At 53.1% G+C, this 19,963-nt stretch overlaps 3 protein-coding genes across 3 annotated transcripts; 2 read left to right on the forward strand and 1 right to left on the reverse strand.

The window, feature by feature from the left end:
- Positions 1–7,235: 7,235 nt before the first annotated feature.
- Positions 7,236–8,311, reverse strand: LOC135645227 (trimethyltridecatetraene synthase-like). The gene is made up of 2 exons (XM_065163410.1): positions 7,991–8,311; positions 7,236–7,902 (listed from the first exon to the last, which is right to left on the reverse strand). The coding sequence occupies exons 1-2, from the start codon at positions 8,270–8,272 to the stop codon at positions 7,273–7,275; spliced, it is 912 nt and encodes a 303-aa protein (XP_065019482.1). The 5' UTR covers positions 8,273–8,311; the 3' UTR covers positions 7,236–7,272.
- Positions 8,312–9,618: 1,307 nt separating this feature from the next.
- On the forward strand, positions 9,619–10,665 carry LOC135644207 (uncharacterized). The gene has a single exon (XM_065161675.1). It carries the CDS (start codon positions 9,619–9,621, stop codon positions 10,663–10,665), a length of 1,047 nt encoding a protein of 348 aa, XP_065017747.1.
- A 1,548-nt stretch (positions 10,666–12,213) lies between these two features.
- LOC135644208 (uncharacterized) lies at positions 12,214–14,169 on the forward strand. Its single transcript, XM_065161676.1, has one exon. The coding sequence runs from the start codon at positions 12,214–12,216 to the stop codon at positions 14,167–14,169; it is 1,956 nt and encodes a 651-aa protein (XP_065017748.1).
- Positions 14,170–19,963: the final 5,794 nt, after the last annotated feature.

Consider the following 19,963-nt stretch of genomic DNA (forward strand, 5'->3'; position numbering starts at 1 on the left):
TCAAGAGCATACGACTTTTCTCACCGATCAAGGGGTTTACTTTTATAAGGTCATGCCCTTCGGATTGAAGAACGCCGGGGCTACATATTAGAGAACGGTGAACAAGATGTTCGCCCACCAGATCGGGCAGAACATGGAAGCTTACGTCAACGACATGATTGTAAAAAGCCAAGAAGCAAGAGCTCACCTTGCCAATCTGGCTGAGGCATTCGCCACGCTACGCAAGTTCGGCATGCGACTCAACCCCGCGAAGTGTGCCTTCGGCGTCACCTCGGGGAAGTTCCTCGGGTTCATTATACACGAAAGAGGAATTGACGCCAACCCGGAGAAAGTCCAGGCGATCATCAATATGCAGTCACCCCGGACGATCAAAGACCTACAACGCCTCAACGGGAGGCTCGTCGCCATGTCCCGTTTCCTTGCCTGATCAGGTAATCGCTGCCTCCCCTTCTTCAGGGCATTGAAGAACCCGAAAGATTTTCAATGGACGACAGAATGCGAGGAAGCCCTCAAGCAAATGAAGCAACACTTGGCCAACCTCCCCCGACTTGCCTCAGTCTCTCCTGGGGAGAAGCTAAGCATCTATCTGGCTGCCTCCCAACACGCAGTGAGTTCCGTCCTGGTCAAGGAAAATTCCGGTGAATAGCTTACGGTCTACTATGTCAGCCACGTCCTAAATGGACCCGAGAAACGATACCCACCGATCGAGAAGCTGGCACTTGCGCTCGTACTGTCCACCCGGAAGCTACGCCCCTACTTCCAGGCTCACCCGGTGGAGGTCATTACTGACCAGCTGTTTCGGCAGATCTTGTCTAAATTCGATGTTGCAGGACATCTTCTCAAATGGGCGGTGGAGCTCGGCGAGCATGACATACAGTACGTGCCCAGGACCGCTATCAAAGCCCAGTCCGTGGCCGACTTCATCACAGAATTAACCCAGATCGGGGACGAAGGCCTTGAACAACCTCCCGAGGCCTGGGTCCTGCACGTCGACGGATCGGCCAACTCAAAAGGCGCTAGCACGGGGCTGGTGTTGCAAGCTCCTGACGGGCGGTCGTTCGAGCGTTCCCTCCGCTTCGGGTTCCAGGCCACTAACAACGAGGCGGAATACGAGGCGCTCCTAACAGGACTCAGGTTAGCCCTCGAGATGCAGGTGGTCGCAATCCGCGTCCTCACCGACTCGCAGTTGGTAGCCGAGCAACTCAGCGGGGGATACGAGGCCCGGGACCCGACCATGGCAAAATACCTGGCACAGGTAAAGAGCCTGACCGCCAAGTTCCCTCATTTTACATTATCTAACATCCCAAGGGGAGAAAACGAGCGTGCCGACACGCTAGCTAAGCTGGCATCAAAGCCAGCCCCCGAAGTCAGGCCCGGGGTCGAGGAGCTACCTGCCCGTGCCATCAAAATCGCAGCGGCAACCTCGGGTGGCGCGCCTACCACCTGGGTACAAGAATTGCTGTGCTTCAAACGGGACGGGACTCTTCCGCCCGACAAAACGACGGCTCGGCACCTGCGTCACGCACATGCGTGGTACACCGAGGTGCGTGGATGGCTTTACAAGCGGTCTTTCACATACCCCCTCCGACGGTGCTTGGAGCCCGACGATCTTTCACATACCCCCTCCTACGGTGCTTGGAGGTCCATGAGGGAGTCTGCGGGGAACACATCGGCGGGCGAACCCTGGCACACAAAATACTTCGCCAAGGTTACTACTGGCCGACCATGTGCTGGGACGCGAGGGCCCACGTGCAACGGTGTAGTTCATGCCAAGAACACGCCCGCACACCCCGGCAGCCCGCGGTCCCGCTCACCCCCATCGACTGCGCATGGCCATTCACGCAATGGGGTTTGGACCTCCTCGGTCCTTTCCCCCCAGCCTCGGGACAGCGAAAATACATCGTCGTGGGTGTGGATTATTTCATAAAGTGGGTCGAGACCGAACCACTGGCGACGATCACGGAGCAGCAAATAGAAAAGTTCGTATGGAAGAACCTGGTGACTCGGTTTGGCTTGCCCAAAACCATCATCACAGATAACGGGCCCCAGTTTGCCGGTAGAAAGTTCCGGGAGTTCTGTGCGAACCACGGAATCCAACTAAGGTTCAGCTCGGTGGCTTACCCTTAGACGAACGGACTAGCAGAGGTGACCAATCGGTCTATTCTAGACGGGCTCAAAAGAAGAGTGTCCGCGGCCCGATCTGCTTGGACGGACGACCTCCCGAGCATTTTATGGTCGCTGCGCACCACTCCCAAAACCGCGACTGGAGAGTCCCCCTACAGCCTCGCGTTCGGGACCGAAGCTGTCCTTCCGCCCGAGGTAGCCATTGCCACCCTTCGGACAGGAAGCTATGACGAGGAAGTCTCGAACGAAGGACTTCGAGCCGCCCTCGACCTGCTGGAGGAGCGGCGTGCCGACGCACACTTAAAAGCCCTCTCTTATAAGAGAGCGGTCGCGAGGGTCTACAACCGAAAGGTATGACCCCGACCCATCAAACTAGGCAACCTAGTCCTATGGAGGACCGAGGTTAGCGATCCGACCCGAGCATGCGGTAAGTTGGCTCCCAATTGGGAAGGCCCTTACCGGGTGACCGAAGTTGTCAGGGTCGGTACATTTCGACTCGCGACGATGATGGGCCGCCCTCTGCCAAGGACTTGGAACACACAAAATCTCAAAAAGTTCTTTCCATGAACAAGGACTTGGCCAGAGACAGAACTGTACTAAGGCATCAGGAGACGCAGGCAACAATCTGGGAAGAAGAAAAAGACTATATTTATTCAGGAAGCGCGTTACATCAGCAAACAAAAAAAGCAAAATATAGAAGCCTTCATTCCTCGGGAGCATCTGGGCTGTCGTCAAAAGGAACCTCGGCCGGCATATCGACGCCCATGTCCTCGGGAAAGGAATCAAAGGGATCCTCTGCGACCTCCGAGTCGGGATTGTGCGCCTTGAAACGAGCAAGGGCGATCCGATACCCAGACTCGTACGAGACTTGCCCAGTCCGAACAAGGCCAAGCTAAAAGCCCGAGGAACCCTTGTAATCCTCGATCAGTTTCTTGTCCTTCTCCGGTCTTTGGCGGATCTCGGCATCAAGGGCCTCGGAGGCCCCCCGTGCTTCGGCGCGCGACTCTTCCAGGCGGCGGACTAGCTCCAGGGAATCCACCCTCGCCGAACGAGCCTCGGCCACAGACGCCTTCAAGTGCGTCTGAAGCTCCGTGTTCCACTCCTCGGACGCCTCCAGCCATGTCTGGAACTCCACGATCCGCTCCGCGGATGCCTGGAGCTCGGATCGAAGGCGCGTCGCCTCCGCATCCAAATACGAGTCACGCTGCTCGGCTGCCGCGACTGCCTCAGGACCCGCCCCAGCCCGGACCTCATCCACCTGCCTCCAGAGCTCGGCATTGTGGCTGCTCAGGACGGCAATAACTTGCCCCGTGTCATGAACGCGGTCCATCAGCGCCGCGGCATAATGGTTGCCCTGCGAAACGAGCAAAGTCAAAACGAAGTCTGTCCAAACGCGTACAAGCAGATGGATGAAACAACACTTACCCACAACAACGACTTAGCGGAATTGCTGAGCAAGACCTCGGAGGGCAGAATGTATAAATCCCGAGCTATGTCGGGATGAAGCCCTCCGCGGATAAATCTGGCCGCGCAATACCCGTCGGCCCACACCCGGCTGCCCCGGGTGAGACCTTCCCAGCGGCCCACCAACGGATCAGCAGCCTCACCACGCGGGAGGGTGCCCATCGCCCGCGTTAGGTAAGGCTCATCCTCCCACCCGGTCGAAAGGCGGAAAAGCTCGTGGATGGAGGGTTGTCGAGGAGCCTCCACCGCCACATCCCCACTCGTGCCAGCCTCGCCTTCCCTAAGGCACCCCTCGGCACTATCTGCCGGTGCAATGACGGCTCCCGCTGCCTGAGTCACGACCATCTCAGAGCCCTTGCTTGGGAGCACCCGCGCCCTCTTCCGAGGCTGACCGGCCTCGACGTCCACGGGGGCCTCCCTCGAACCGGCTCTAGCCACGGTCGACGAACGGCCCGACGCGGCCGACGAAGCCTTCCCCCCACGCAGGGCTTCGAGAAGTACCATCTCTGCGTAGAAAGGCCAAAGCGATGGTCAGTTAAGTGAGTAATCCACAAAAAAAAAGGGGGGGGGGGAACCCTAAAACTACCCCTCAGAGCGTACCTCAAGGCACCGGGCTAAGACCCGCCTCGACCAACCACCGCTCGGACATATTCCGGATGGCTCTGGAGGCCAGGAGGATCTCTCTAAGCCTCTGGAGCTCTTGGTGCCCCTCGTCGTTCAAAACCGGGGCGGTGTTGTCTATCACGCGCACCTCCCAACGGACCCCGAACCCCCAGTCCTCCGAGCGGTTGACAAAAAAGAAATGCTCCTTCCACCCCTTATTACTGAAAGGGGCCCCACTCACTCGGAAGCCCGCTCGGGCGGACAGATAGTAGCCTCCCGACCCCTTAGAAAGGCGAAAGCAGGAATGGAAGAGGGACCGGGTCGGGGTTATGTTGGCGTAATGGCACTCCCCCAGAAACGCCACCAGATAGCGCCATGAGTTCGGCGCCATCTGAGACGGGGAGATATGCCACCAGGAAAGGCAAGAAGTTATGACGGGGTGCAGGGGGAGGCGTAGCCCGGCCTCAAAGGCGTCAAGGATGAGGGCAAAGCCCTTGGGAATCGGGTCATACGCCCGCTGACTAGGCTCAGGAGCAAGAAGGACAAACTCCTCCGGGATGCCATAAAGATCCCGGAGGCGACTCAGCGACGACTCGCCCACGGTAGAGTCGAGGTCGTACGGCCACATCAGGGCCTCAAGGGCCCAGGCCGCCTTCTCGTCAGGTGACGAGTTAGGATTCGACGCAGTCGCCGTCTCCCCGGCTTTCGCCAAAGAAGAAGATGAATGGGAGGGAGACACCATTCTTACTGACCTTTAGTCAGAAAAGAGGAAACGATCGATGCGAGCAAAACGATGGAGTCCGAAGCAGCACAACAAAAGCAGGTGGAGAGACCCCCCCCCCCCCCCCCCCCCAGGGGCTAGCCTTACGATCCATATAAATAGGATGCATCCCGCCAAAACGACAACCCTTCCTCTTCCGAAGTACGCTGCGAAGACGAAAACGTCACTTCGCCAGAAATGCAGCCTGACGTGGCAGCTAACTGTAGCGCGGTGCAAAGTACGGAGGCGCTAATCATATCAGCCTCGAAAGCCGGCGATTCCCAAACGGGGCGGCCCCTTGACCTTCCCCAGGAAAAAAACAACCTAGCCGTCCGCGCCCGCGTACGATTGAACGATTCAATCGCTGGACAGAACAAAGTTGTTCCCCGGCTGCATGCTGCCCGAGGCCATCTCCTCGGCTGCCTGTTGCCCGAGGCCATCTCCTCGGCTGCACGTCGCCCGAAACCACCTCCTCGGCCGCATGTTGCCCGAGGCCATCTCCTCGGCTGCGCGCCGCCCGAAGCCACCTCCTCGGCTGCATGTCGCCCGAGGCCATCTCCTCGGCTGCGCGCCGCCCGAAGCCACCTCCTCGGCGGCATGATGCCCGAGGCCGCCAGCGCGGCCAGCCCGCCTGCATCGTGCACCTTGGCCGCATAATGCCCGAGGCCACCAACGCGGCCGGCCCGCCTGCGTCGTGCTCCTCGGCCGCATGACCCTCGCGACCACGCTTGCGCGGTTTGTCCGCCTGCGTCATGCTACTCGGACGCATGACCCTCGCAACCACGCCAGCGCGGTCTGTCCGCCTGCGTCGTGCTACTCGGCCGCATGACCCTCGCGACCACGCCCGCGCGGTCTGTCCGCCTGCGTCGTGCTTCTCGGCCGCATAATGCTCGAGACCACGCCTGCGTGGTCGGCCCGCCCGCGTCGTGCTCCTTGGTCCCATGTTCCCGAGACACGCCAGCGCGGCCAGCCCGCCTGCGTCGTGCTCCTTGGCCCCATGTTCCCGAGACACACCTGCGCGGCCGGCCCGCCTGCGTCGTGCTCCTTGGTCCGGTGTTCCCGAGACACACCAGCGCGGCCAGTCCGACGGCGTCGCGCTCCTCGGCCGCATAATGCCCGAGACCACGCCCGCGCGGCCAGCCCGCCTGCGTCGTGCTCCTCGGCCGCACAATGCTCGAGACCACTGGTGTGGCCAGCCCACCGGCGTCGTGCTCCTCGGCCGCATAATGCTCGAGACCACGCCCGCGCGGCCAGCCCGCCTGCGTCATGCCCCTCGGCTCTATGCTACCGCCCGCATAAGACGAGCTCGACCTCATGCCGCCTGAGACTACTGCGGCACCAGGGGACGAAGCCATGCCTCGGACTCCCCCCAATTACAGTAACCGACGCATAGCTTCTTCTGGGGGGGGGGGAATATGATAGGGGTAATAATGGCGGCATGACGTGTCACGATGTCGGCCCCACCTGGGCGCCACTCTGCCCAATGAGGAAGGCAGTAACTCTGACTCGACACGCGCTGACGTCATCCGCTATCAGGCAACGACTTCCAACACCGCGCGCTTGACCACGGCAGGGGAGGACGACGACTGACCCTCGCCCATACCCTGCGACAGCTCAGTTCTCCACGCAACGTCAATAATAGTGTCAGACGCCATCAGAGGTACGATCCTGCCTCCCGTAGGCAGGCACATCAGGTAACGTTAAACTACCCTATAAATACCCCCGAGTTCTAAACGAAAAGGGGGACGGCTGGACGAGAAAAACTCCCTTCCACATCATCTGACTTGATCATCGGAGGGGTCGGGCCGAGCTTCCGGCCTGACCTGTGTGCAGGAACGAAGGCGATGTCGCACCTTCCAAGCGTCGCGGCGAGGCTTCACCCCCACGCTAAATCCCATCCGGATCGTCGTGACCGGCCACCTCAGCTGCCCCGAGGAGTGCCGCGCCGGATCCCCGCTTATTCGGACCCGAACCAAGCCGCGTCGGCCTCGAGGCCACGGCATACAGTTGTTTCCCGCAACAGAACTGAATAAACTCAAGTTTCATCTTAATTAAATGACCTAACCAACCATTTAGGTTGAAAAAAATATTTTTGATGAAAAATTGATTACTTAACATATTTGCTTATATGGAAAATGCATTAGAAATTTTACAAGAGTACTTTACTTATCTAAAATTATTACATATATATATTTTTAACTCAAGAGTAGAGTTTATTGGACCACAGCAAACTTCCCTTCACCCTACTAATTAACAACACATACTACTATCATGCAAAAGCTGGAATTTGTGACTTGTTCACCCCACGTAACACAGCATCATCAGGCGCCGTAGAGATGAGCCGGAAGCTTTGGCTCGACCACGGCCTGGAGCCGCACCTTCCGCGGCGTCGTCAGCCCAAAGATCTCATCCATATTCAGCTGCTCCACCGTCATCCCCGGCGGTAGCCTCCATTTGAACCCGTGCAGCAGATTGGCCAGGCTCAGATGCACCATCTTCAGGCCAAGGCTGTTCCCGGGGCACATCCGCCGACCCGCCCCGAACGGCAGCAGCTCGAAGTGGTGTCCCTTCACGTCGATCGGGCTGCCCACGAACCGCTCCGGCCGGAACTCCTCCGGAGCGTCCCACACGGCCGGGTCGCGCCCGATGGCCCACACGTTCACCAGCACCCCCGTCCCGGCGGGGATGTCGTAGCCGTCGACGGTGGTGTGCTCGCGGGAGAGCCGAGGCACGAGCAGGGGCCCCACCGGGTGAATCCTCATGGTCTCCTTGACGATGGCCTCGATGTACGGCAGGCGGTGCACGTCCTCCTCCTCCACCCACCGGCCGCGGCCGATCACGCGGTCCAGCTCCTCGGTTGCCTTGTCGAACGTCTCGGGTCGTTTGAGGATCTCAGAGACGGCCCATTCAATGGTCACGGTGGAGGTGTCGGTGCCGCCGGCGAACATGTCCTGTTCCGTCAGTCCAAGTGGAACAATATATTACCTAAATCGATCTGCGTAAAGACAACCACAACGGAGACAACGGAAATATGCAGACCAGAATGAAGGCCTTGAGGCAATGCCTCTCGAGCTTGACTTCCAGACTGTGATCATCGGCTAACTCCAAGAGCATGTCCACCAGGTCCCTGGGGACGAACGCCTTCCCTTCTCGCCGACGCCGCTCGTTGTGCTCGTCGAGCACGTGCTCCAGGAACCTGTCGAACCTCTTGCCCAGCATCTTCATCCTCTTCACATAGCCCTGCAGGTCCAGGAAGTTCAGCCAGGGTATCAAGTCGCCCACGTTGATGACGCCGTTGAGCAGCATCAGCTCCTCCATCATCTCCTTGAACTCCTCCTGCGGGACGATCGCCGCGGTCGCCCCCGACGACACCGACTATATATATATATATATATATATATATATATATATATATATATATATATATATATATATATATATATATATATATATATATATATATATATATATATATATATATATATATATATATATATAATGTCTAAAGTATTGCTTGGCCATCTATAAATAAACCTCTAAATGAGCTCCATCACAACAACAAGTAATTAACTCCTCTTCCTCCCTCCTCGTCACCAATGGAGATACCATCGTCGGCCATATACTTGGCCCTTGTCCTAGTTTTCACACTCCTCACAGGCCTCTACCGCGGCGGCCGCCGCCACAAACTCAACCTCCCACCTGGGCCGAGGCCGTGGCCTGTCATTGGCAACCTCAACCTCATTGGTCCTTAATGAGGGTAAAAATGGCGACACGACGTGTCATGACATCAGTCACGCCTGGACGACACTATGCCCAAAGAGGGCAATAATGCCGACGCGATGTGCGCTGACGTCACCCGCTCTAAGACAATGACTTCATCGTTGTCTTGCCCAACATGCTTGGCCGAGGCAGAGGAGAACGACGACCGAGGCATGCCCATGCCCTGCGTCAGTTCGATTCTTCACGCAACGCCAACGGCAATGTCAGACGCCATCAGAGGTACGATCCCGCTCCTGCGGGCAGGCACATCAGGTAACACTAAACTTCCCTATAAATACCCCCGAGTTCTAAACGAGGAGAGGGGAGGGACTTCCGGTCACTAACTTGATCGTTGGAGGGGTCGGGCCGAGCTTCCGACCCGACCTGTGTGCAGGTACTAGGACGGGGTTGCTTCTTCTCGGCACTGCGGAAAAGCTTCCCTCCCGACGCAACGCCCCGACCGGACCGCCGTAATCGGCCACCTCGGCAGTCTCGAGGAACGCCGTACAAGATCCCCGCCCATTTGGACCCAAACCAAGCCGTGTTGGCCCCGAGGCCACGGCATAAAGTTGTTTACACTAACAGATTGGCGCTAGAAGGAGGGCGTCCGAATGTCGAGCGATCAGCAGATCCACTCTGACGAACCCGCATCTGAGGGGTTGCGTCCGGTCAGCACCTCGGAAGAACATCCCGCGTGTAATGAACCCTGAGACGAACGCCCCGCCGCAACCTCGGAGCGCTACTGACGGTTGTTCAACGACCCGGGTTTATCGCCGCCCGACGATGCCCCCGCTTGCCCGTCGCCCGTATCGCCCGAAGCCTTTCACGACCTCGCTCATCAAGTCCGAGCTCTGACGGGCGTGGTGCAAACTATCATCCCGCTCGTCTCCCAACCGACACCCCCGCATATGACCCAGCCTTTGCAACAGCGGGAGGCCCCCGCCCGGACTAATGCACCACTTCCCGAGCTCCCCACTTCGCCTCGAAACCGATTAGCCCAAACCGGGAACCGAGGGGCGGAAGATCAGGTGAGTTGCCCAGAGCCTGAGGCGTTATACGCGGACTCAACGAACGCCCTGCGAGCCCAGTTGCGCCTTGTTAGTCAACGACTCGACGAAGTAAAGCAGGAGGTTCGCAGGTCAAAGGGAGAGCTCGGGGCGGACAGACACCAAGGGTCCCCGTTCGTGCCCGAAATACAAGATCAAGTGATTCCACCGCACTTCCGATTCCCTTGGCTGGACGCCTATGATGACGCCACTGACCCAGCGGACCACGTAGCCGCTTTTCACGCTCAGATGGTGCTATATGGGACTTCTGACGCCTTGATGTGCAGGGCGTTTCAAACGACTTTGAGGGGGCCGGCCCGCGCATGGTACAGCGGCCTAAAGACCAGGACCATCACCTCCTTTGACCAGCTCGCTAGGGACTTCGAGCTCAACTTCCTAGCCTACGCTCGACCAAATCCGTCCGTGGCGTTGCTCCTCGGACTCAACCAAAGGGAGGACGAGCCCCTCTCCCATTTTGTGAACCGCTTTACGACCCAAATCCGGGGGCTATTGGACGCTCACCCCTCTTTGTTAATGCAGGCATTCATGATCGGCCTGCGGCCTTCCAGGTTCTTCTGGTCTCTTGTGGAGCGACACCCCACGGTGGTGCCCGAGATGCTTCAGCGAGCAAACCAGTTCATCACCGCAGAGACGTGGATGGCTGGGAGGCGTGAGGAGCACAAGAGGGTTAGGTCGGAGCCGCCCCGGCAGCAGCAATCCGCTGCACCACGACGCAGGTTGGACCGATCTGACCCGCCGGCACCAAGGCCCCCTCTCCCCACCTTGGGTTCGTCCCAAACAGAGATATTCCTCCACATAAGGGAGAAGGGACTACTCAAAGATCCCCACCTGATGAGGAGCCCGCAAGAACTTGTAGACCGGTCAAAGTATTATCGTTTCCACCGGTAGAATGGACACGACATTGAGCAGTGTCGTGAGTTGAAAAGATAGATCGAGGAGCTTATTCGTAGAGGGCACCTCGGCCAGTACCTTCGGTAGGAAAAGGAACTTTCGCCGCGCCCGGATGGTCCCGTCGAATAGCACATCGACGTGATAGCAGGCGGACCCGCATCTGGCGGGAGATCCATGATCGGAAGAAAGGCGTACGCTCGAGCTGCCTCGACCGAAGCTCCCAAGCACGAGCCTGAGCCCGAGATCACTTTCCCAGCCAAAACGTCTGAACAACCCGAACACGACGATGCGCTCGTGATATCGGCCAGGATCGCCAACGCGCAAGTAAGAAGGATTATGGTCGATACCGGGAGTTCGACCGATGTACTCTACTTCGATGCCTTCCAAAAGCTCGGCTTGTCTAGAGAGAACATGAAGCCGATGTGCTCGGCGCTCACCGGATTCACCGGCGACTCGATCTCACCGCTGGGGGCAATCATTTTGCCCTTAACCCTAGGAGCCCCACCGAGGTCGAAGACGGTGATGACCACCTTCTTAGTGGTTGACCTCCCCACGGCATACAACGCCATTCTCGGCCGGCCAACCCTCAATAAAGTCAGAGCCATCGTCGAAACTTACTACCAAACTGTAAAGTTCCCGACCCACGCTGGGGCCGGAGAAGTCATGGGAAGCCCCTAAGAATCCAAGCGCTACTACCTGACGGCAGTCTCGTTACACAACAAAGCGAGGGTCGAACCACCACTGGGAGATTCTCGGGTGACGAAGAAACCAACCCCCCACCCCGAGCCGAGGGGATCCACCATCAACTTGCCGCTACTAGAGGGTCGGTCAGACCAGACGGTCAAAATCGGGTCGGAACTACCCGAGCAGGAGCGAAAATGGCTCGTCGGCTTCCTGCAGGAAAATACCGACGTCTTCGCATGGTCGCCATCTGACATGGCGGGCGTCGACCCGGAGGTCGCGCAACACCACCTCAACATTTCGCCCGACGCTCGTCCGGTGAAGCAAAAGCCCAGACGCCAGGCCCCTGATCGGCAACTCGCCATACGAGAAGAAGTGGAACGACTTTTAACAGCGGGCTTCATAGAAGAAGTCAGATACCCACGATGGCTATCCAATGTAGTCCTCGTAAAGAAACCCAATGGAAGTTGGAGGATGTGTGTTGATTACACCAGTCTCAACAATGCATGCCCAAAGGATTGCTATCCCATCCCAAAGGTCGACCAGTTGGTCGACGCAACGGCTGGACACGCCCGCCTCTCATTTATGGACGCATTCTCGGGATACAACCAGATCAGAATGACGCCCGAAGACCAAGAGCATACGGCCTTTCTCACCGATCAAGGGGTATACTTTTATAAAGTCATGCCATTCGGATTGAAGAACGCTGGAGCTACGTACCAGAGAACAGTGAACAAGATGTTCGCCCACCAGATCGGGCGAAACATGAAAGTTTATGTCGACGACATGATTGTATAAAGCCAAGCGGCAGAAGCTCACCTTGCCGATCTGGCCGAGACATTCGCCACGCTACGCAAGTTCGGCATGCGACTCAACCCCGCGAAGTGTGCCTTCAGCGTCACCTCAGGAAAGTTCCTCGGGTTTATCATACACGAAAGAGGAATTGACGCCAACCCGGAGAAGGTCCAGGCAGTCATCAATATGCAGTCACCTCGGACGATCAAAGACCTGCAGCGCCTTAACGGGAGGCTCGCCGCCATGTCTCGTTTTCTTGCCCGATCGGGTGATCGTTGCCTCCCCTTCTTCCGGGCACTAAAGAACCTGAAGAACTTTCAATGGATGGAAGAATGTGAGGAAGCCTTCAAACAAGTAAAGCAATGCTTGGCCGGCCTCCCCCGACTTGCCTCAGTGTCTCTCGGGGAGAAGCTCGGCCTCTACCTAGTTGCCTCCCGGCATGTAGTCAGTTCCGTTCTGATCAAAGAAAACTCCGGCGAACAGCTACTGGTCTACTACATCAGCCACGTCCTGAATGGGCCTGAGGAACGGTACCCACTGATTGAGAAGCTGGCACTGGCGCTTGTGTTGTCGGCCCGAAAGCTACGCCCCTACTTCCAGGCTCACCCGGTGGAGGTCATCACTGACCAACCACTCCGGCAGATCTTGTCTAAGTTTAATCTTGCAGGCCGTCTTCTCAAATGGGCAGTGGAGCTCGGCGAGTATGACGTACGATACGTGCCAAGAACTATCATCAAAGCCCAGTCCGTGGCCGACTTCATCGCGGAATTAACTCAGATCGAGGATGTGGATCTCGAGCAACCTTCTGAAGGATGGGTCCTGCACATGGACGGATCGGCCAACTCAAAGGGCGCCGGCGCGGGGCTGGTGCTACTAGCTCCCGACGGGCGATCATTCGAGCGTTCCCTCCGCTTCGGGTTCCAAGTCACTAACAACGAGGCGGAATACGAGGCGCTCCTAGTAGGACTCAGGTTGGCCCTCAAAATGCAAGTGGATGCCATACACGTCCTCACTGACTCGCAGTTGGTAGCCGAGCAACTCAGCGGCGGATACGAGGCTCGGGACCTAGTCATGGCGAAGTACTTGGCACAGGTAAAGAACCTGATCGCCAAGTTCCCTCATTTTACATTATCTAATGTCCCAAGGGGAGAGAACGAGCGAGCCGACGCACTAGCTAAGTTGGCATCGAAATCAGCCCCCAAAGCCCGGCCCGAGGTCGAGGAGCTCCCTTTCCGTGCCATCGAAATCGCTGCTGCGGCCTCGGGCGGCGCGCCGACCACGTGGGCTCAAGAGATGCTACGCTTCAAGCAGGACGAGACCCTTCCCCCCGACGAGGCTATGGCTCGGCGCCTGCGCCGTACACATGCGTGGTACTCCAAGATGGGCGGACGACTCTATAAGCGGTCCTTCACATACCCTCTCCTACGGTACTTGGAGCCCGACGAAGCTCGGATGGTTCTGGCCGAGGTCCACGAAGGAGTCTGCGGGGAGCACATTGGCGGGCGAACCCAGGCGCACAAAATACTTCGCCAAGGATTCTACTGGCTGACCATGTGCCGAGACGCGAAGGTCTACGTGCAACGGTGCGGTTCGTGCCAAGAGCACGCCCGCGCACCCCGGCAGCCCGCGGTCCCGCTCACCCCCATCGATTGCGCATGGCCGTTCGCACAGTGGGGTCTGGACCTGCTCGGACCTTTCCCGCCAGCCTCGGGACAGCGGAAATACATCATCGTGAGAGTGGATTACTTCACCAAGTGGGTTGAGGCCGAGCCACTAGCGACGATCACGGAGCGGCAAATAGAAAAGTTCGTGTGGAGGAACCTAGTGACTCGGTTTGGCCTGCCCAAAACCATCATTACAGACAATGGGCCTCAGTTCGCCAGCGAAAAGTTCCGAGAGTTCTACGCAAGCCACGGGATCCAACTGAGGTTCAGCTCAGTGGCTTACCCTCAGACGAACGGGCTAGCGGAAGTAACCAGCCGATCCATTCTAGACGGGCTCAAAAGAAGAGTGTCCGCAGCATGATCGGCTTGGACGGACGAGCTCCCGAGCGTCTTATGGTCATTACGCACCACCCCCAAAACCGCGACTGGAGAGTCCCCCTACAGCCTCGCGTTCGGGACCGAAGCTGTCCTACCGCCCGAAATAGCTATTCCCACCCCTCGGACAAAAAACTACGATGAGGGAACCTCAAACGAGTGACTTCGAGCTGGCCTTGACATGCTCGAGGAATGGCGTGCCGACGCAAACTTGAAGGCCCTCTCTTATAAAAGAGCCATCGCAAGGGTCTACAACCGGAAGGTACGCCCCCGACTAATTAAGCTAGACGACTTGGTCCTCCGCAAGATCGAAGTCAGCAACCCGACCCGAGCAGGGGGAAAGCTGGCCCCCAAATGGGAAGGACCTTATCGGGTCATCAAAATAATCCGACCAGGCACATATCGACTCGCGACAATGGCTGGTTCTTCCTTACCGAGAACATGGAACGTCAAGAACCTTAAGAAGTTTTTCGTCTAAGGAAAGCAAAAGCTGCGCAACACACAAGAGAAGAAAAAATTTCTTTTATTTAAACAAAAACGAGGATTACAAGACTCGACCCCGACTTACAGACCGACTAGCACCTTAGGAAAAACCAAAATACAAGACTCCTCTCATTCCTGTGGGGTGTCCAGCCGGTCGTCGAAGGGAACGTCCTCGGGCATATCCACCTCAAGATCCTCGGGATGGGGGGTGAAGGGGTCCTCCTCCACCTCGACGGGGGCCCGCTTCAGCCCCCTTGGGAGGTGCCGCCTTCGCCTTCTTCCTAGGGCGCCCGGCCTCGACCTCTAGCGGGGCATCCTTCGAGTTGGGCTGCGGGTCGGTTGGCGTTGCTGGAGGTGGAGCTTGCGGCACCCGACCGCCTAGAAGCGATCGAAGGTTCACCATCTCTGCAAGAAACAGGAAAAGTGTTAGTCCTAAGATTAAGCCATGAAATGTCCGAACCAAGTGCTACTGACATACCCAAAGGTGTCGGACTAAGGCCTGCCTCGACCAGCCATAGCTTGGTCATGTTTCAGATGGCCTGGGAACCGGGGAGAACCTCTTTGAGCCTCCCCAGATCCCGGCGCTCTTCTTCACTCAAGCATGGGGCGGTGTTGTCGATCGCCCTCGCGGACCACCGAACCCCGAAACCCCAGTCCTTCGCACAGCTAACATAAAAGAACCTCCCCTTCCACCCTTTGTTATTGGAAGGGGCCCCCCCGACTCGAAAGCTCGCCTGAGCAGATAAGAAGTAACCCCCCGAACCTTTGGAGAGACGGTAACAAGAAAGGAATAGGTTGAGGGTAGGGGTGATGTTGGCGTAGTGGCATTCCCCCAAGAATGCCACCAGGTAGCGCCAGGAGTTCGGCGCCACCTGAGACGACGAAATCCGCTAGAGGGAGATGCATGACACAATGAGGGGGTGAAGGGGAAAGCGCAGACCCGCCTCCAGGGCATCTAAAGTCAACGCAAAACCCTTCGGGACCGGGTCATAGGCCCGTTGTCCCGGTTCGGGAGCATTGTGTTGAATCTCGTATTTTGATGATGAAACCACTTGATATGTGTTTATGATTTAAACTGCATTTTGAGCAATGCAGGTCTACTCGATCAGGTTTAGACAGTTGACGCAGGAGGAATTGACGTTGCGCCGGAAGAGATCACGTCAGGATATTGGATGGCTGAATGCTTCGGATGTCGGGCATCGGGCCAAGGAGAGCAAAATTGTGCCAAGGATATCGGGGTTACGGAGGTCAACCGCCGATTGGGCAACAAGCTGCAAGAGAGGACGATACACTGAAGAATCGGACGAAGCGCCAACCAAGAATGTGCCGGGCAACAGAATGTCAATTCGCGTTGTAATAATTGTCTAGATCGGAGTTGAGTTTTGGTTTGTGTGTGCAGGATTAACTACGATAACGATGAAGACATAAAGCGAAACAAAGTGCTGGAGTCAAGCGCGAAGGATTCGTTGGGAGTTTGAGAGTTCGACGGAAGTCCGAAGGTTCGTCGGGAATGCTGCCGGAACTAGTCGAGAATGAGTAGGGAGCTTGCCGAAGGGTTTTTCGGAAGCTCGTCGGATGGTTCATTGGAAGTTCGCGGAGCTCACCGAGAAAGATCGGAGCTTACCGAAGAAGCTCGTTGGAACTCACCAAGATCAAATCGTGAAGTCTAGGAGCTTGCCGGGAGTCCGCAGAATGGTTTCCGAGAGTTTATCGGAAGACCGTCGGAAGTTCGCCGGAAGCTCGTCGGAAGAAGTCTTGACTTACGGACTTTGTAATAGCTTAAAAAATATCTTTAAATTCATAGTTAGCACGTTAATTAGGGTTAGAATTAGGTGTTAATCCTATAACCCAAGTAGGGGCCAATTGGGCCCGAGTTCGGACTGGTTTGGGCCAAGTTTAGAGCCCAACCAGTGAGCTGATTTGGCCTAGGCGGTGGCACCGCCTAGGCTGGGCGGTGGCACCGCCCAGCACTCGAGAGCTGGGCGGTGACACCTCCTGGGCTGGGCGGTTGGACCGCCCAGCACCCGAGCGCTGGGCGGTGGCACCGCCAGCATCGGGAACATAAGAGAATTCAATTTTTTGGAGCCCAAATTTGAATCCTCTTGAGGCCTATAAATACCCCTCAAGTCCCAGCTGAGAATACAACTTTTTGAGCAGCAAGTGTTTGAGAGAAAGGTCTTAGAAAAGTCCTAGCTAATCTTGTTTTCATTTTGCTAGTGTTCACCTCCTTCTTTCTTGCTGAAAATTTGTAAGAGAGTGAACCGCTTGTAAAGAGTTGTAAGAGGGGTATTTACCCTTCCCTTTCAAGAGATTTGCTAGTGGAAGGTGGGAGCCTCATCGAAGAGGGGCCTCGCAAGTGGATGTAGGTCATTTGACCGAACCACTTTAAAATCGACGTAATCTCCGGTTTGCGTTTATGTTTATGCATTTATCTTTCTGCAAACCTTTACTTTGCTAAGTTCACTGCCCTCATCTTATTACGTACGCTTTCAACGCAATTGAAACGGTTTCAAACGAAACATTATTTTTATCGTACGAAAGATTTTCTAAAACCGAAGTTTTAATCCGCTGCACTAATTCACCCCCCCCCCCCTCTTAGTGCCGCTCCGATCCTAACAATTGGTATCAGAGCCACGTTTTTCTACCTTGGTTTAACACCCAAATAGAAATGGCTCTTTTCGGCTTTCAAGAGGGTCACTCTCTCATTTGTCCTCCCTTTTTCAATGGGACGGACTACACTTATTGGAAAACTCGAATGAGAGTTTTCTTACTTTCTTTGGATTTGAATTTATGGCACATAGTCGAAAATGGATTTGAAATGTCTTCTCTTCCAATGAACCAATGGAATGATTTGGAGAAGAAGATGTGTTCTTTAAACACAAAGGCTATGAATGCCTTATTTTGCGCTTTGGACAAAAATGAGTTCAATCGGGTTTCTTTATGCGAAACGGCTTTCGACATATGGCACACTCTTGAAATCACACACGAAGGCACTTCTAGAGTTAAAGATTCAAAAATCAACATTTTAATGCATGATTTCGAGCTTTTTCAAATGAAGCCGAGCGAAACCATTGTTGACATGTACACCCGTTTCACGGATGTCGTCAATGGTTTACAAGCTCTTGACAAATGTTTCTCGAATTTTGAACTTGTTAGTAAAGTTTTACGATCACTTTCTAAAGCTTGGGAATCAAAAGTAACGGCAATACAAGAAACAAAAGATTTAAATATTTTTCCACTTGAAGAACTTATCGGCTCATTAATGACAATAGAAATGGTGTGCAATGCACATGATGAACACAATGAACACTTGAACCACCTTCCAAAGAACAGGAAGGATTTGGAACCTCGGACAAATGAATACCACTTGAGTGATGACTCAAGTGATGAGGACAATGATGAACTTGAACTTCGAACACCAACTCTTAATAAGTTCATTAAACAAAAATCTAAAATAAACAATGAACTTGAATGGAGGAAGAGGCCAAAGAAAAGGAAGGCACCCAAGGATGAATCAAGAACTTCCAAAGGTGAAACGGCGAATTGGGCTTTGACGGGCTTCGACTACAAGGTAAGTAACTCAACTCTCTTGAATTATTTTTGAAATTACTTGAAGTTTTTCATGAGTTCTTAATTTAGATAGTAGGAATAGGAAATAAAAAAAATTATTTTTCAAAAATTATATCATGTTTTTCTTTTTTAGCATCTTTGAAAAAAATTAAAAAATTTGATCAATGAAAAGTATATTGCTAAGGTTTCATGCATGTTATGTTTTGAAATGTTGAATGATGTATGCAACATTATGGATTATAGTTATATGATATGTGATAATGCTTAGGATTAATCCATGCATGTGTATTTTGATGATTTTATGTCATGTATGAGTTTTTGAAGTAAATGTTGATTTGATACTCTCATTTTGGATTAACATGTTTTTGGTTTAATCATTTTTATGACGAATTAAGATGACATTCACATGACATATTAAGATGACATAGTGCATGTACATCTATGTATGAATTTCTTGATAGTCTTTTGATGATAGATGTGATATCATGATGTTTTATTTTTGATGTGTTTGGTCTTGACGGCTTTATGACGAAACTTATGTTTTGACTTTAAATGATGATACAATGTTTTCACAAAAAGACTTGAACACTCTTACATGAAATCAATTGTATGAAATGGAAATGAATTTTCTATTCTATTGAGATTAATGAATTTATTTTACCAATCTTATGAATCTCATGAAAATAAACATGATGAATATTTTATAAATGAGTTGTCTTATAAGATTTTGCCTTTACATCTTGAACTTTAATGCTTATATTGATTTGGCATATAAAGACTAAGGCATGCTCATAAGAAGCAAATCACATGAATAGAAATTTATAAAAATGAAATGTAATCATCTATCTTATTGATTTCTACCTAATAGACCAATAAAACTATCTATGCCATTTTGAATCTCTTGAAAGAAATGTTGAGATTTTGATAATTTGGATGATTTGAATTTGAATGAGTTTTATTCAAAATCATGATCTTGATTCCGTGATATTTACAAATTAAGATTTATTATGAATCAAGATTTTTTCATTAATCGATCTCCTAAGATTTTCTTTTGATTATTTATGAGTAGGTTTTTCAAAAAGAAATCATGCCTTTTGGTATTCATATGTTCTAATCTTTCATGATATGATTTTTATACAATTCCTTGTATTCATGAAATGTTTATCGCATCACCCAATTACTTTCTTCTTGATATTCCTTATGTGGTGATTAAAATTATGCATGAAATACTCTTGATATTATTTTGATGTATACAAATGAAAAGTTATAATCATGAATGATCGGATGAAATTTGACAAGTTAATATCTTCATGATTTGAAATATTTATAATTTGAAATTATGCATGCAATTGCTTTGTATTATGATGATATATGCATCATGAATACTTTATTATCATACATGAAAATAGTGATAAACATTTTGAAAATAAATGTTTGTATCATGTTAGATGATTTTACATTTTGTGCATGATGAGTTATAGTGATGATTGAAACAATGATTGAAATGCTTTAAATGATGAATGTTTGGTATCATGATCAACATGTTGATAAATGCTTGAAAATTTTAATATTTGAGTATCATGTATGATATGCTTATTAATGATGATTGATTTATTTTTTGGTATCGTGCATGAAAAATAAGGTTATTAAAATTGTGTATGTTTTAATTTGAATATATAATGATGCACAAATAAGAATGATACTTACCTTTGTCATAATATGAAAAT

Source organism: Musa acuminata, chromosome BXJ3-8, assembly GCF_036884655.1.
Source record: "Musa acuminata AAA Group cultivar baxijiao chromosome BXJ3-8, Cavendish_Baxijiao_AAA, whole genome shotgun sequence".
Classification (NCBI taxonomy): Eukaryota; Viridiplantae; Streptophyta; class Magnoliopsida; order Zingiberales; family Musaceae; genus Musa; species Musa acuminata.

Excerpts from the sequence above, each read along its gene's own strand:
- LOC135645227 (XM_065163410.1), bottom strand. The coding sequence starts at position 8,272 with ATGATGGAGGAGCTGATGCTGCTCAACGGCGTCATCAACGTGGGCGAC. Across the intron at positions 7,903-7,990 it reads GCCTCAAGGCCTTCATTCTG|GACATGTTCGCCGGCGGCAC; the intron begins GTCTGCATATTT and ends CTGACGGAACAG.
- LOC135644207 (XM_065161675.1), top strand. The coding sequence starts at position 9,619 with ATGACCCAGCCTTTGCAACAGCGGGAGGCCCCCGCCCGGACTAATGCA.
- LOC135644208 (XM_065161676.1), top strand. The coding sequence starts at position 12,214 with ATGCGACTCAACCCCGCGAAGTGTGCCTTCAGCGTCACCTCAGGAAAG.